Below are 18558 nucleotides of genomic sequence, written 5' to 3'. Positions count from 1 at the left end.
TTTTGGTTAATGTTGCAAGGCCAGATCAGTCAATCATCCAGACTGTTGCCCCTGCAACTACTGAAAAGGCTGCTGCCCCTCTTCAGGAACCACACGTTTGTCTGGCCTCCGTTGTGGTTGCACGTACGGTACGGCCACCTGTATCGCTGAGGCACGCAAGCCTCCCCACCAACGGCAAGGTCCATGGTTCATGGAGGGGGGAATGTTGAACTATACGAAGAACAACGTAAATTAGTAGCAAACTACGGCGTGCGGACACTTTTTTCAACATGTAAACGTCACTTCAGATATTCGGATTTAGGTTATGACGTGTTCGATATGCCTGCCAGCATTGGTGATGACGTGGCGCAGACGAATTACGAAATTCTGCGTAATCCGCTGAAGTGTCGGAACATCGATACTGTCTATAACTCCCAAATCGCTGTTTTTAGGTCAGCAATGATTTCGGGGTTATTGTCGTACATCTTGTCTTTAATATAGCTCTACAAAAAGGAGTCGCACGTGTTCAGATCCGGAAAATATGGTGGATAATCGAGGCCCAATCCAGTAGACTCTGTGTACCCCAGAGCCAGAATGCGCTCCCCAAAGTGCTCCTCCAGGACATCAAACACTCTCCTGTTTCGATGGGTTCCAAAATGGTTCAAATGGCTCTGAGAATTATGGGACTTAACTTCTGAGGTCATCAGTTCCCTAGAACTAACCTGAGGACATCATACACATCCATGCCCGAGGTAGGATTCGAACCTGCGACCGTAGCGGTCGCGAGGTTCCAGACTGTAGCGTCTAGAACGGCTCGGCCACTCCGGCCGGCGCTTCGATGAGGTCAAGATCCGTCTTACATAAACACATCTTATGGAAATCAGAGTCACTTTGGATAATGGGGATGAAATCATCTTTAAACCTCCACGTATCATGCCATCAATGAACATCGAAGCGATTATTCCGTAACTGGACACTGCACACTACAGTCACCCACTGAGGGTGGAGACACGAGACACGAAATGCAGATTCTGAGTCCCCCAAATGCGCCAGTTTTGCCTAGTAACGAATTCATCCAAATGAAAGCGGGCTTCGTCGCATAAATGCGCTTACTAATTCCCACCATACCCTGCGGCCAACGTGCAAATTGAACGTTCTAGCCGTCCTCAGTGCCCGAGCGGTTCTAGGCGCTTCAGTCCGTAACCGCGCGACCGCTACGGCCGCAGGTTCGAATCCTGCCTCGGGCATGGATGTGTGTGATGTCCTTAGTTATGTTTAAGTAGTTCTAAGTTCTAGGGGACTGATGACCTCAGAAGTTAAGTACCATAGTGCTCAGAGCCATTTGAACCATTTGAACCTGCCTCGGGCATGGATGTGGGTGACGTCATTAGGTTAGTTAGGTTTGAGTAGTTCTAAGTTCTAGGGGACTGATGACCTCAGATGTTAAGTCCCATAGTGCTCAGAGCCATTTGAGCGTTCTAATGAAAACCGTTTAGAAGATATGACGACTTAATTTCCTATAGTTCAGTAGTTGTCACCCTGTATCTGTGTTGTAGTGCTGAACAATGCAAGTGGTGTAATGACGGAAACGCTATCTGATAAAATGAGTCGCCAAAACTCTCTGAACCTGAATTCTTAATTAACTTTACCAAATCGATTAGAAATCATAACTGCATATCAAACAAGCTGTTCTTTGAAATTCTGTTATGCAGTGCAGTGGGCCTCAATACTCGACTGCAGTTCCAACACACAAAGATAAAAGAATGAAAATGCTTCGTAAATTACTAATTGAATTTTGAAAGAGCGAATCAGCAAAAATGTTTGCCTAAAAATGACCTGTGAGTTTTCGTACATAATCTGACTGATGAAAGCTCTGGATATTGAATAATACGTATGTGAATGTGACACTGCACCACGACAAAATAAAACTGTCTGCATACAAACTGCGAAAATTTAGAAATTTGTGGTAAGATCTTATGGATGAAACTGGTGACGTCATCGGTCCCTAAGCTCCTAAGCTTACACACTATTTAATCTAACTTGAACCTGCAACAGGGAGGGGGGGGGGGGGGAGGGGACAGGACACCATAGACCACGTGGCTCGCGGCTACCCCTCGCAGCTATGAAATCTATAAAGAATTTTCTAAGCTGATCTGGTAGCGAACTTTGGAATGTAAAGTTACCCGTAAGTGATTTCATTGTGTTTTCACTGTAATGTAAAACTGGCCCTTACAAAATATTGTGTGGTGGCTTATCCACGGCAACGGGAACTTGTAATTGCTCCAAGTGATGAACATAAATATGCAGTGCAGCTGCAAGTAAGCTAAATAAAAGATAAGCCCTGCCCGAGTGCATACGCCTTGTTACCGTGTCACGTGCCTGCAACGCCGTCAGGGGGCATCCTACGTCGTGGTGGGCAGTATGTGTGTGTGTGTGTGTGTGTGTGTGTGTGTGTGTGTGTGTGTGTCGTTACACTTCAAGTATATCATTGCACTCGGTCAGACAACTTTGATACGCCGAGCGAGGTCAATCGCATTTATTTGCGATTTTAAATGAACTTTGACTCATGCACCATTTAGTATAAAGAACCATTAATTTCCTTCTCATTCACAGTCAATGACGAACGCTTGCGGCGCCCAATGCTCTTAGACTCGCAGCATTTTTCTACGAATTACCGATGTTAACAACGTTCTTTAATGTAACGTACTCTCTTTTATGAGAGACGTTGGACAATTAAGTCGGTCAGTTAGCGTGGGAGTCTTTGTAAATAAAAGCCATTTTGGTAAGCCACCATTTCGGAAATTTTGACATAAATGAAATTTTAGTTGTTAGTACTAAAGAATCATTAATTTACTAAAAATCTGTTCGAATTTATGTAGGGAATGTTTTGTCTGAAGAATTATATATAAAAGGTAAATGTTCATGATTATTTTCATCGAAACCTGAACTCCTTAATACGAAGTACTACGGTGGTACCACACACACCAAACATTTACGGTAGCGTAGATATAAACAGGCGTCTTGTAAACTAAATGTTTGAAATGCCGAGATTTCAGAGGGGCACCGCAACTACTGCCCACTGGTAACAGATAATGTACTGTGAGCAGGTCAGCTCCTCCGGATACGTGCAGCAAACGAGGGGAAGCAGACATTGTGGAATCGCCATACTGCAGTATTTATAATAATGTTGATGGTGAAATCGTACATTGCTGTGAAATGCACAATCGTACTGAAAGTAAAGGTAGAAGATAATATTTGTGAAAGTAATTGTAGTGACTAAGGAAAATGCATTCTGACTCGTTCCAACCCACATCCGTATATTTCGTCCTTTGATTTTGAAGAAGCTTTATTCCCATTTCACACATCTTCATAAAATACTCTTTGCCCAGCAGTTACGTTCCGCGGTACATAAATTAGGGCAGTGTTAGACTAAGCATATTTCATTTCTTTGATATTGTAATCGCTTGTCGCTGTCCTGTTCCATACATCGTCCAAGACAGAATTCATTAGAGCCATTCAGCATGGTTTTTATAATGTTTATGTTCGGTAACTTGTATACTTTTGAGATCTGTGACTGTGGTGTAATTCCCATTTAAAGTGTTCGATTTCTCTGTGATCAAACAGTTCATTTTAATCACAAGAAATATTTCCGTGACTGTTGTAACCTAACCTGGAAACTGAGAGTGACACCGTCCAAAACAGAGTTCAGCTATGTCACGTCGCACGATATTAAACAGGTAAAGCGCCTAAGCAAGCTGTCTTTCCAGTGTCATATATCAGTACGTTCTGTTAGGATGTCTTGGAAGCAACAGAACTAGCGAAATTAGCATGTTACAGTGACATAGTTGTGGATGCAGTGTGCTGCATAATTGATACAGCATGGGGTGATGATGAAGATGTTTGATTTGTGGGGCGCTCAACTGCGCGGTTTCCTCAGTCCAAACTCGCCACATTCATGAATGATGATGAAATGATGAGGACAACGCAAACACCCAGCCATCTCGAGGCAGGGGAAAATCTCTGACCCCGCCGGTAATCGAACTCAAATCCCGTGCTCGGGAAACGAGAAAGCGACCGCGAGAACACTAGCTGCCGACTGATACAGCAGATAAATTTCGTCGTCTGTATATTATGACACTAGGTTGCCTTTCCCACTGTCACCAGTTAGGAACTGGTACAAAAATGGTGGAACATGTAAAGAACTAAGTTGAAAAGGGCGGAACTTTTGACAAAATTTCTTGCATGTACAAGTAACCAATGAAGGTGCCCTCGAGTTCTGTAAGAGATTTAAATTTGAGATTGTTGAAACAAAAGAGCTTTATTATAAACGTACAGAACCTGCTGGTGCTCATGTTTTAGAAAATAATGTCAAGCCCAGTCACGAGAAGACAAATGATGTAACTCATTTTGTGACAGATCGCAACAGATATTTGTCAGTGAAATACAAAAATGGCTCTGAGCACTACGGGACTCAACTGCTGTGGTCATCAGTCCCTCAGTGAAATACAGAAAAAATTACTTTCAAATGGGTACAAAGTGTTGCGATAAGGAATTATAATTTTTTTCTGTTTTTTTTTTTTTTTTTTTTTTTTTTTTTTTTTTTTTTTTTTTTTTTTTTTGTAATGGTCTGTAGTTAGGAACTTGGACATTTGTGATAATGATGATGGGTTCCAGCTTGTTTCCCGTTTTCTAGCGTAGGTGTGACGATTCGATTGTGTTGTTTCTTCCTCTCCGAATGTGTCAAGGTTTTCTGTTTTATCATATTGAGATAGCTAAATTCATCCCCTTTATATTAATAAACTACCAAGTAAAAAAAAAGTAGAAAAATGGTCTAGTGACTGGCATTGCTGCCTCTACATCAAGGGGTTCCAGGTTCGATTTCCGGTCTGGTCGGAGATCTTCATTTTTCGTCCGAGCACTGGTTGTTTGTGTTGTTCTAATCACGTCATTTCATCTTCATCGATATGCAAGTCCCCGAAGTGACTTCATATAAAAGGACTTGCACCAGGCGGCCGAACAACACCAGTGCCAACGCCAATAGTACCGTATGATCACTTCATTTTTTTCCCTTACCCTGTCTGATAGTGTTATTTTCTAGAGTTCTTTTTCTGAATATTACAACTCATACGACTATAACAACATCCGGGTCATCTAATGTAATAACATTCTTGCAGAAGACGTTCATTGGAGTTTCCTGATTCTTGGAAATAATAATTAACAACGAAGGTCTGACTGTAACAACAACTAATAACTCTTACCACCCGCATTCATCGAGACGGAAGGCCAGGGCCATCTTCTAGGCCGTGGCGGTTACTGCTCTCTGCCAGGAAAGAGCTGACGTCACGACCGGCTCACCGGACCCGCAAACGCGCCTCGCGGTCTAACTGGCGAGCAAACAATGGCACCTCCGCACGGTGCGGGGATGCACCGACGCAAAGGCCGACCCAGCACGCTGGGGTATAAAGGCTGCTGGCAGTCGTGAGCCGCAGGCATCCCACTGTCTGGCTGCAGCACCACAACCAACGCGGAAAAACAAGTAAGTTTCATAAATTAGGTGTATATTTGGCAGATATACTGCCTACTGCCATAAGATAAACGGTGTCAACGCTGCGTCCGTCCATGGCGTTCTCAGCAGAGTTGGATGTGTGAATGTGCCGTAGAGGTTTTTGGGATTCTAATACAGTCAACTGCTTGATATGGATTATTAGTAGGTCGAGAACGGCACATAAAATATTTACATTTCCAAATATTTTATAAGGCTGATCTTATGCAACACACAGCACTAAGAGTGTATTTCACTAGAGACGATCGACTTCGGCTTGACATCACTCCATCAAAGGGTCCACTGTATCAGAGAACAAAAAAAGGTACAGGGTGTTCGGAAGTTCCCGCTACAATTTCCCAGGACTTATAGAGGGGAGTAAATAGATAATATTTTGAACAGGAACTCGTGTCCGAAAACGAACCGTTTCTATGCTACAACATTTTGTAAACATGTTGGTAAGGTGATCACTTTTACGACTGACTGCTTAGGCGTGACCCAGTACATCACTTGTTTTACAATTCCACTCATTAACAGCCGAAGAAAGTCCTCGTGCACTCATTGAGGGGTCCTCTTCAGCGTGATACAGTACGGCTTCTTCCAACTTGGTTGTGCGGCGTCTCCTAGGAGCACGACAGTCAAACCAGCTGACGATGGGGGTATCGTTTTTCGAAGACGTTGCTTAATTGTGGAGAAAAGTGTATGCGATGGAGTCGGACGTTGTGGAGATCGATCTTGATAAAGGCGACATGCAGCTTCTCCGTTACCGTGAGCTCCGTCACTCAGAAGGATCGTGCCGGTGTATTGTGCAAACGTGTACTCAACCATGTTGCTCTGACACTCACAGACTCGTGAATGAGGCTCGAACCAGATCAGAGAGGTAGGACAGACGTCAAATGACAACAGACGACCCAATGGAAACACGCCCCACCCCCTTCCCTGAAGACTATCCTGTTGCATACCTATCTAGCCAAAGTGTTTCCAAACCGCATTAGTATGGAAACTGTAAGTTTACGGACATTATTTCCTATTCAAAATGTTATGTGCTCACTCGACTTTACTAGCCCTAAAAGTTTGTAATAGGAATTTATGAACACCATATATAGCAAAAATTATGAATCCCTGACATTGTTGGCTGGAGAGATATCAATTAATTCAGTGCAAACAAAGCTTCTGATACAAAGTTTTTTTATTCCCTCGATCATGTTTATGTAGGCTGTATTACTAGTTTCGACAGGACTAAGCAGTCATCTTCATATTGGAAGCTTTCTTTACATGTAACAATCTGTGTAGCATTGAAGTAATGCAGCTGTTATGTGAAACAAATTATTTTTTGGCAATATGGGTACTTTGTGAACCGTGACTGTGTGGGATAATTATTTATTTGTATATTCTACTACCAGTAACATTTTTGTTTATGTTTAATCTAACATAATAGTGTTAGGTTAAACATAAAACAAGTAAAAATGTGATTGGTAGCAGAAATTACAAATAAATAAGTACGTGAAACAAAATTAAAAATGTCACATCTTACATCACTGTAACAAAGTACTTTCAAAATAGTCTCAGCTATGCATTTGTGTAATTGGTATAATAATTATGAGGTGTACATTGATCCATCATTGATACTGCCTGAAAGTACGTAACATTCTATACATTTAACCTCATAAACCTATTTGTTGTGGCTGACCATCTGGGCATCTAGATATAACGACATGTCGATCGCCGAAATATTGTTCCCGTTGGACATCATGAACCAGCAGTACATCCATGGACTGTTCTATATTAGTGAGTTGTTAACAGATCTCTTAACATCGGAAATGTATACTAATTATGGATTAAGGGGGATAAAAATGATTTCGAAGTACACACAATCTGCAAGATATGTGAAGATACTTAATGCCTACTTATATTGTAATACTCTTTGATGGACAACATGCTTCAGATCTTCACCGCTTAGAACTAAACACAGTGTAAGCTTCACTTCGGCCTGCATGTTATTACCAGAGCGCACAGACGTTGCGAGTTTACTGCAAATTCTTTGCAGGAATCTTATTTGTGCAGCGCTCCAGGTCATCTGATCTATGGACACGTTCCAAAGAAATGAGTTTCGGTTCCGAATCAAAGCAGTTCGCTATATGTTGCAATTAAATGTATAACTCGGTGGCAGATGTCTTCGTGAATCCTCTAGTCGTGTAGAATGTCATAAAGTTTACATTCTGAGGAAGGTGTTGAGCTGCCTCCATCTACGGGCAATAACCCAAAGACTAACTTGTTATCAGTAATGTGCCAGGCTTGTGTAATTTACGGCGATAAAGCAGTTATAAGCACAACACAGGGCGGATATATTACTGACAGTAAGTGTCAACTACTGCATTAAAGAGTAAAACCAAGTTCACGTCGCAGGTAGAGCGATGAAACCGACTGCACAATGGATTGTCGGTGTGAAGATCTCTGTTGGTTTCTAGACAGGGTATATGTTCCAACTACGGACCTGGTGTTTCAGAAAGCTGTTCAAAGCCGAGTAACGTTCCGAGTGGACTAGCTTTGCCAGACGTACCGACCATATCAGAGGTTACAAAATGCCTGTCAGCCCCTCGCCCTCTCGCACAGTTTTTTCTCTACAGATATTTCAATTAGTATCATTACAGCAGCTTTGTTCTGAAGCACACTGGTATTGACATCAAAATTTAATGAACTATCACAGTAAAATCTTTTCCTTCAATCAGCAAATTGCAGTATGCACGCTCTTGCCTGTGAGATGTTATTCCTGACTAGGCATACGTGACAAAGCTGGAACGTATATTACTTTATTTTTGATTTGAGCATAGCTGATATAAGTTCTAACCATTGCTTTCTCTCAATGTGATTATTCAGTTTCTCAAAATTTCATTCTGATGAAGACACCCTTAGTAGTTATCGAAACCTGGGTCGATTGTACCACACAGTTATATGCAACCAGTTGCCTGCATGATTCCTATGTCTGAAAATTGTATGCGATTTACGTGAAACAGCCATGTTTGAAACTTTAATCTTCGAGGTAGTACATTCTTGTTGATTGGAAGAGCCTAGTACATCGTACGCACTGTTGGTGTCACTCTGTATTCGGAAGTCCTTCAGTCAACGTTTCTGTTCCAGAGTCAACCACTATGAAGGCAGCCGTGCTCTTCCTCTTCCTGAGCGCTGTAGTTCTCAGCTGTGCCCACCCGTCTCCGAAGAACAAGGTAAGGCACATCTATTTCTCTGCAGGGTAACAGACTTACTTCCCCAGAGGAAATCTACGTTAAATTAAGGCAAACAGCTGTCACTAGTAGCTTACTTTTTAGTCGCACTTTTTCTTCTCTGATATGAGACCACCAATAAGAAACGCTTCCATATCTGACAATTCCAAGATTATTTTCGTCCCCCCTGATCATTTTCGATATCCGACAGTAAAGTGTGATAGTGATGTGTTCACTACGTGGCTTCCAAATGTTGCCTTAGACAGAGGATGACACAACAGTCGCCCGCAATAGCGTGGGCTCTTGGGCCCTTAGTTTGCTTTCAGCAGTGTTTCCAATGCTCCTCAGGAGGACCGTGGCGGAGTGGACGTGGACGTGCACAGGGAGAAGGGCGTGGGCACCGTGGTGGGCGCCCAGGGCCACGGAAACGTCTGGAAGAGCGACGACGGCAGGACGCGCGTCGACGCCGACGGCAACTGGCAGAGGGTCTACCGCGGACCCGGCGCCGGCAAACCAACGTACTCAGGGGGCGTCCGCCTCTCCCACACTTGGTGAACACCGAGCACCACTACTTGCCCGGCGTCCTAAGCCCATGGGGAGCACGTCGTTTGGAACTGCTGCTTCTCGGCGACTGAACTTCTTTTCGGACATGAATTCCCTGTTAGTACCTGTATTATGTGCTACGATGCCATTTAGATTCAGTTATCTGTACGTACAACATGCTAACATTCAATAAACAACATTATACAAGTACTGTTGTCTTTCTTTTCTGTATTTAACTTTTCTCAAATACTGGGTAACATCGAAATGAGAGTACAAAAACAACCCGTGTTTATACACAGCCAGTGTGGAGTGAAACTGCACGGCTCAACGCAAAGACTCTACACGACAAAGCTTGGGCAAACATCTGATGTAGGTACATCGTTCTTCATAGTTGAGAGAAAGACCACTAAGTACACTCTAGTACAAAGTACTGTGCAGTATGCTACACCATTGCTACAGAAATTTTCTGGTTTCACGCGTATCAGTCGCGTGCCAAAGTCACATTAACGTGATAGAACAAGTTCTTAGGACCAAGGTGGATGAAACCTCGAAACATCTGCATTACAGTGTACCACCCACTAAGTACACTGTAGTACAAAGTACTGTGCAGTATGCTACACCATTGCTACAGAAAGTTTCTGGTTTCACACGTATCAGTCGCGTGCCAAAGTCACATTAACGTGATAGAACAAGTTCTTAGGACCAAGGTGGATGAAACCTCGAAACATCTACATTACAGTCTACCACCCACAACCCGGAACCCATAACAGCAGGAGCGGATCGGCAAGAAAAATCCGATTTCCATATTTCGCGTAACAGTATGTACATATCTTAATGACTGAACCTGCAAAATTATATCATTTACGACAAATATTTCAGTACATATGACGTTGTAAACATGTAGATGCTTGCAATCCTTCACAGTAAAACTTCAACATCAAGCACGACGTTTTAATTTGTTGCTTCTCTACAATTACCTATATTCGCAACACACTTCCCAAACAGTACCTACTTACAGTGAAGAGCCAAGGAAACTCGTATAGGTATGAGTATTCAAATACAGAGACATACACACATCAAAATGCACCATCTCGGTTCAGCGAGTTCCGAAACCTGTACAGAAAACTGGAACAGAGATCAACATAAACATCATTGCTGCCCATTTTTATTCCTCATAAAAACCACACATTGCATGTTGTACCACCATACAGCGAGAACTTCAGAGGTGGTGCTCCAGATTGCTGTTCACACCGGTTCCTCTAATACCCAGTAGCACGTCCTCTTGCATTGATGCATGCCTGTATTTTGCTGTAATTTACCGTCTAGTAAGGTCATCCGAAGACCAGTATCAGTTGCAAAGCGATTTAGAAAAGATTGCTGTATGGTGTGGCAGGTGGCAGTTGACGCTAAATAACGAAAAGTGTGAGGTGATCCACATGAGTTCCAAAAGAAATCCGTTGGAATTCGATTACTCGATAAATTGTACAATTCTCATGGCTGTCAATTCAACTAAGTATCTCGGTGTTAAAATTGCGAACAACTTCAGTTGGAAAGACCACATAGATAATATTGTGGGGAAGGCGAGCCAAAGGTTGCGTTTCATTGGCAGGACACTTAGAAGATACAACAAGTCCACTAAAGAGACAGCTTACACTACACTCGTTCGTCCTCTGTTAGAATATTGCTGCGTGGTGTGGGATCCTTACCAGGTGGGATTGACGGAGGACATCGAAAGGGTGCAAAAAAGGGCAGCTCGTTTTGTATTATCACGTAATAGGGGAGAGAGTGTGGCAGATATGATACGCGAATTGGGATGGAAGTCATTACAGCAAAGACGCTTTTCGTCGCGGCGAGACCTTTTTACGAAATTTCAGTCACCAACTTTCTCTTCCGAATGCGAAAATATTTTGTTGAGCCCAACCTACACAGGTAGGAATGATCATCAAAATAAAATACGAGAAATCAGAGCTCGAACAGAAAGGTTTAGGTGTTCGTTTTTCCCGCGCGCTGTTAGGGAGTGGAATGGTAGAGAGATAGTATGATTGTGGTTCGATGAACCCTCTGCCAAGCACTTAAACGTGAATTGCAGAGTAGTCATGTAGATGTATTCGTCGTGGCATACTATTCACAAGTTCATCAAAGCACTGTTGGTCCAGATTGTCCCTCAGAGTGGTTGGTGGGTCACGTCGTCCATAAACAGCCCTTTTCAATATCCCATGCATGTGGGTTCATGGCCGAAGAACATGCCGGCCACTCTAGTTGAGCGATGTCGTTATCCTGAAGGAAGTCATTCACAAGATTTGCACGATGTGGGCGAGAATTGTCATCCATGATGACGAATGCCTCGCCAATATGTTGCCGATATGGTTGCACTATCGGTCGGAGAAAGGTGTTCACGTATTGTACAGCCGTTACGGCGCCTTCCATGTCCACCAGTGGTGTTCGTCGGCCTCACAGTAGGGAACCTCCACCTTTCTGCACTCACTGGACAGTGTGTCTCTAAGGCGTTGATCCTGACCGGGTTGTCTCCAAAAATGTCTCCGACGATTGTCTGGTTGAAGGCATATGCGACACTCATCGGTGAAGAGAACGTGATGTCAATCTTGAGCGGCCCATTCAACATATTGTTAGGCCCATCTGTACCGCGCTGCATGGTGTCGTGGTTGCAAAGGTGGACGTCGACATGGACGCCGGGAGTGGAGTTGCGCATCATTTAGCCCGTTCCGCACAGTTTGAGTCGTAACACGACGCCCTGTGGCTGCACGAAAAGCATTATTCAACATGGTGGCGTTGCTATCAGGGTTCCACCGAGCCATAATCCGTAGGTAGCGGTCATCCAGTGCAGTAGTAGCCCTTGGGCGGCCTAAGTGTGGCATGTCATCGGCAGTTCCTGTCTCTCTGTATCTCCTCATGTCCGAACAACATTGCTTTGGTTCACTCTATGTCACCTGGGCGCTTCCCTTGTGAGAGCCCTTCTTGGCAGAAAGTAACAATGCGGACATGATCGAACTGCAGTATTGCCCATCTAGGCATGGTTGAACTACAGACAACAGGAGCCGTGTACCTCCCTCCTGGTGGAAAGACTGGAACTGATCAGCTGTCGGTCTCCATCCGTGTAATACATGCTGTTCAATAATGGTTGTTTGCCCACATCTTGTGGTCGTGCGGTGGCGTTCTCGCTTCCCTCACCCGGGTTCCCGGGTTCGATTCCCGGCGGGGACAGGGATTTTCTCTGCCTCGTGATGGCTGGATGTTGTGTGTTGTCCTTAGCTTAGTTAGGTTTAAGTAGTTCTAAGTTCTAGGGGACTGATGACCATAGATGTTAAGTCCCATAGTGCTCAGAGCCATTTGAATAATGGTTATTTACATTTTTGGGCGGGTGTAGTGACATCTCTGAACAGTCAAAAGGACTGTGTCTGTGTTACAATATCCACAGTCAACTCTAGCTTCAGGAGTTCCTGGAACCGGGTGATGAAAAACTTTTTTGGTGTGTGTATTAACAAGCAGAATATGGTGCTGCGGTCGGCAACGCCTATATAAGGCAACAAGTGTCTGGTGCAGTTGTAGTTCGGTTACTGCTGCTACAATGGCGGGTTATCAAGATCTAAGCAACCAAGGGATGGGATACACCATCTCCGAGGTAGCGATGAAGTGGGGATTTTGCCGTACGACCATTTCACGAGTGTACCGTGAATATCAGGTATCCGGTAAAACGTCAAATATCCGACATCGCTGCAGGCGGCGAAAATATCTTGCAAGAACGGGACCAACGACGACTGAAGACAGTCGTTCGACGTGACAGAAGTGCAAACCTTCCGCAAATTGGTGCAGATTTCAGTGCGAACCGTACAACGAAACATAATCGATATGGGCTTTCGTAGTCGAAGGCCCACTCGTGTACCATTAATGACTGCCGACAGGAAGCCTTACGTCTCACCTGGGCCCGTCAACACCAACGTTGGACTGTCGATGATTGGAAAAGTGTTGCGTTGTCGGACAAGTCTCGTTTCAAATCGTATCGATCGCATGGACGTGGACGCGTGTGGAGAGAACCTAATGAATACATGGGCCCTGCACTTCAGCCGGGGATTGTTCAAGCTGTTGGAGGCCCTGTAATGGTGTGGGGTGTGTGCAGTTGGAATGGTATGAAACCCCTGATACGCCTAGACACGACTCTGACAACTGACACATACGTAAACATCATGTCTCATCACCTGTGTCCATTCATGTCCATTGTGCATTCCGACGGATTTGTGCAATTCCAGCAGAACAATGCGACACCCCACACGTCCAGAATTGCTACACAGTGGCTCCAAGAACAATCTTCTGAATTTAAACACTTCCGATGTCCACCAGACTCCCAAGACACGGACATTATTGAAAGTATCTGGGGTGCCTCGCAACTTGCTGTTCAGGCGAGATCTCCACCTCCTCGTACTCTTACAGATTTATCCTCGTACTCTTAAGGATTTATGGACAGCCCCGCAGCATTCATGGTGTCAGTTCCCTCCAGCACTCCTTCAGACATTAGCCGAGTCCATGCGACGTCGTGTTGCGGCACTTTTGCGTGCTCGCTGGGACCATACACGATATTAGGCAGGTGTACCAGTGTCTTTGGTTCTTCAGTGTATACAAATCTATCTACAAAGTTACCTCAATTAATAACATGTATGTAGGAGATAGGAGGTCATAAACGCTGAGAAATGTAAAAACCAACTTTTGCTCAAATGGAGTGAAAATTACCCAGTTCACACATCCAGTGTTTCATAATGAGAGCAATTAGCGACTTCCTGCAAAAACAGTTTCACATCTTTCCTAATGTTTTTCTTGGTTTCACGCTTAACGTTAAATATTTCAACCCACTACCTCATTTTTAAAGTAATCTTACATTTGAAGCTGTTTCATATAACAGGCGATCAAAACGTTTGCCTTCGAAGGTCGTACAGTCAACAGTTTCATGCCAATAACGCAGACTCGCAAAGAGCATTGAGGCAATCATAGCGACGCACCAGGTTGATGATACCCGTCTGGTAAACCACACTGTCCTTTTGCGTGAAAAAGTCTGTATCTGCCTGTTACACATCGTCGATCCTTCAAGGCCTTTTTTACGGGACCGAGGTGTGATCACCGCATGGGAGAGATCAGGAGTGTCTCCCACTTGAGATGGCGTAATGTCCGAGATCGACTGGGTTCTTGTGTCGAATCGTATCGATAGACTTGCTGTCCAACACATTCTTCATTGTTCGATGGATGTCTAGCGCTGTTTGTACTTCGGCAGGCAAGAAAAGAATAACAGTACGTTAGTTCTATGTAGACGCATTTGGTAATAACATCGCCACAGTTCACATTTCCACATGTGCTGCATTCACGTTGGAAAATCACGAATGTAACACTAATCCCTTGGCTACATTTCGGTGCTTATATACTCGCATCGGTGTCGCGCTGCGTTAAATATACGCTGCAGCAGCATACTCAAACGGAAACTTTTTGATCGCCTCTTACACATGGGAGATTTTGGGCATTAAAATAATAGCACCATGAAGATGATATGCAAAAAAACGTCTAATTAGCAAGCTTCAATATACAAATTTTTAGCATTTCAACATTATCACAAAGACATGTAGCAGTAACGGCATCTTCGTTCTGCGTATAGGGGGAAATAACACAATGCCCTTCTCGTACAGAAATGGCATTTGAATATTGGTTGTTTGTGAGAAGATCGTGTTACGCCTCGTGTAAAAAGGAGAAATTTCTACCGGCACGTGCAGGAAATCCAAAGCGGCATTGTCCTGGCTTCTGGATTCGGTGCTTCATTGTTCCGCGATATTTCTGTATACGATGAGCACGATCCCAAGATTGTCGCGCGAATATGGAATCGGTGGTTTTCGAAGGGCTTTGTCCAACATTACTCAAGATCCCAACTTTCCATGTAACTAGCGCCCGAGAGGACAGACAAATTATTCTATCGGTCGTCCACGATTGTGCAGGCACGTCAGATACCGTGAGTCAGAAAGTATGATTGCTTGCAGGAAGAGAAGTATCCACATGTGCAATACGACGACGCTGCCATTTCGCTCTGTCGTGTAGTGATTAATCGGATATTGACAATTGTTTTCGTCTTTATGACGTAGTAAGTAAGTGTGTTAGTGTCTTTTTCAGTTAACAATATAAAAGTTCCTCGTTTGCAGCAGTATTATTTATTAAAACTGAAAAGTTTGTTTATAAGGAAACTGCCCACTTTGATTTAGATTCGTTTACGATAAACAATTGATAAATTTTGTCTTGATTTATTTGTTTGCTTTTCTATTTCATGAAAAAAAGTTAAGTATAGAATCACGTGGTTTTTATAAACGGAAATTGAAATAGATTTGATTTCGGTTAAATTTGTACACATATAAGGTTATTCATTGTTAGAGGTAGCGACTTTTTGGCCTAATTTATTTACGTGCATACACGTACTAACACAACTTTAACAATTCACTAACAGGTAAAATCACATACATTGGTGTAATTCTTAATAATTATATGGCCGTGGGTGACAAACGTGCATGCGCCTCGTGGGCTAGTTAATAGTAGGGACTGGTGTGTGCGGACTGTCAACTGCGGTTTCATTGGGACTACTACAGAGCGACAGATGGGATTTCATCTGAAGCTATGCAACGGACGTGTGGGTTATGTATAAAGGCCAGAACGTTAGCATAACAGGAGGTTTTATGTCCTGCATTCAAAGAGTGAGGTCCCGAGTGCTGAATTAGAGCCCTTGAGCGTGGAGGGAGAGAGAAAGTGGTGATGGTTCAAAAATGGTTCAAATGGCTCTGAGCACTATGGGACTCAACTGCAGTGGTCATTAGTCCCCTAGAACTTAGAACTACTTAAACCTAACTAACCTAAGGACATCACACACATCCATGCCCGAGGCAGGATTCGAACCTGCGACCTTAGCAGTCGCACGGTTCCGGACTGCGCGCCTAGAACCGCGAGACCACCGCGGCCGGCGTGGTGATGGTGATTGGACGAGAGGGGAGGGGGTGGGGGACAGGCAAGGGTAAAAGAGGAAATAGTTTAGATAGCCCTGCTACCCGTGAGGTAAAGAACTGCTGAAGGGCCGGCCGGAAATGGCCAAGCGGCTCTAGCATCTTCAGCCTGTAACCGCGCGACCGCTACGGCCACAGGTTCGAATCCTGCCTCGGGCATGGATGTGTGTGATGTCCTTAGGTTAGTTAGGTTTAAGTAGTTCTAAGTTCTAGGGGACTGATGACCTCAGCTCAGAGCCATTTGAACTGCTGAAGGGAAGGAACCATGTGCAGCTCCAGAACAAAGCAGGACGTAGCAGATCATCCATACGAATTTAAGAGATATATACTGGATAAATACCAACATAAATTAATAAGAAATGGCACTCGTCACACATGGTACAAAAAACAGGTCAAAACACTGTTGTAGAAGCACGGAAAAAAGCATACCATACACAAGAGGACACAAAATCTCCAAGGCAGGCTAAGATCTACTGAAGCTCGATTCGAGATGATTTTAAAAGTTTTCACAACGAAGCTCTGTCTCGAAATCCGTCACAAAACCCAAAGAGATTTTCGTCGTATCTAAAGTACAATAGTGGCACGACGCAGTTGTTCAGTCAATACCTTCACTGCACAATAACAATTTTGAGAATAGTGGTGTTATTTATGACAAAGGCACTAAAGCGGAGATATTAATTCATTTTTTCAAAATTCTTTCACCAAAAAAAGAATTCTAATCAAGAACAACTGCCAAAAAGTAGACATCCTGGGTGTAGCGAATCAGCTTAAAAAAATAAAAGCAAGGTCTCTAGTCCAGACTGTACACCGGTCAGTTTCTCTAATAATATTCTGATACAATAACTCCATACTCAGTAATAATATACAGTCGCTCCATTGAACTCAAAGACTGGAAAGTTGCACGCGGCCGCGGTGGTCTCGCGGTTCTAGGCGCGCAGTCTGGAACCGCGCGACTGCTACGGTCGCAGGTTCGAATCCTGCCTCGGGCAGGTTAGTTAGGTTTAAGTAGTTCTAAGTTCTAGGGGACTGATGACGTAAGATGTTAAGTCCCATAGCGCTCAGAGCCATTTGAACCATTTGAACCAAAGTTGCACAAGTCACGCCAGTACCCAACAAAGGAGGTAGCAGTTATCCGTGAAATTTCTGTGTTCGAACATTATTAATTATCTCGAAGAAAACGATTTGCTTAGCTTGGAACGATCACATAGATAATGTCATAGGAAAGGCAAACCAAAAACTGCGATTTAGTGGGAGAACACTTAGAAAATGTAACAGGTCTACAAAAGAGACTGCTTATACTAAGCTTGTCCGCCCTCTGCTGGAGTACTGCTGCACGCCGTGAGATCGGCAACAGATAAGACTGACGTAGAACACCGAAAAAGTTCCAAGAATGGTAGCTCGTTTTGTATCCTCAAGTGAGAGAGTGCCTCGGACATGATAAACGAATTGGGGTGGCAGTCATTAAAACAAAGGTGTCCTTCGTTGTGGTGGAACCTTCTCATGAAACTTCATTCACCAACTTTCTCCTCAGAGTGTCAAAATATTTTGTTGGCGCCAAACTGCAGAAATAGAAATGATCATCATAATAAAATAAAGGAAATCAGAACTTGCACTGAAGAATTTCAGTGCACGTTTTTCCCGGCGGCTGTTCGAGAGTGGAACTGCAGCGCAGCAGCTTCAAGGTGGTTGGATGAATGCCCTGCCAGGCACTTAACTTTGGATTACGTAATAAGATGAAGATGTAGACGTGGAAGAGACTGATCGAAAACTAAGTAGAGAAACAAAAGTCTTGCTGCTAGATAGCAGTCATGGAAGGGGTGTAGGCCAAAATATTCACGAAAAATTGTGATCAGCGTACCCAATCACAAATATTATAAACTACTGCTGGCTTTGGCGACGTGATAGATAATACTGAGGCACTGATTAGCGATCTCAAGAAGGACATGCACTTACAGTTGAGAGAGAAGGCAACAGCTTGACCAAGTCGGTAATACTGTCAGCAGTGACCTGAAGAAGGTAATTACAGCAACGCTACTCACCCATGTGGGCTTCGTTAATGATCTGCAAGTCACCACGTGGGTACAGCCCCGGATTTACGATATTTCTGAACCGGGCAAAAACTTACAGTGGGGACCCGCCCCCCCCCCCCCTTTTCTCCGCCCAACCGCTCTCGATCATTTTAGATAGGACGTCAAAAATTTTAAAAGAAATCAATTTTCCAAAAATATATTCATTTTGT

At 43.8% G+C, this 18558-nt stretch overlaps 1 protein-coding gene and 1 pseudogene across 1 annotated transcript; both read left to right on the top strand.

Annotated features, from left to right (window-relative positions):
- The first annotated feature begins 3500 nt into the window (after positions 1-3500).
- LOC126335799 (N-alpha-acetyltransferase 50-like) lies at positions 3501-5639 on the top strand (annotated as a pseudogene).
- Positions 5408-9495, top strand: LOC126323151 (uncharacterized). Its single transcript, XM_049994611.1, has 3 exons — positions 5408-5515; positions 8660-8745; positions 9091-9495. Exons 2-3 carry the CDS (start codon positions 8671-8673, stop codon positions 9295-9297), a joined length of 282 nt encoding a protein of 93 aa, XP_049850568.1. The 5' UTR covers positions 5408-5515; positions 8660-8670; the 3' UTR covers positions 9298-9495.
- Positions 9496-18558: the final 9063 nt, after the last annotated feature.

Source organism: Schistocerca gregaria, chromosome 2 (assembly GCF_023897955.1).
Source record: "Schistocerca gregaria isolate iqSchGreg1 chromosome 2, iqSchGreg1.2, whole genome shotgun sequence".
NCBI lineage: Eukaryota > Metazoa > Arthropoda > Insecta > Orthoptera > Acrididae > Schistocerca > Schistocerca gregaria.
Note: the sequence above shows the minus strand (reverse complement) of the source record. Positions and strands in the feature narration are given on the sequence as shown.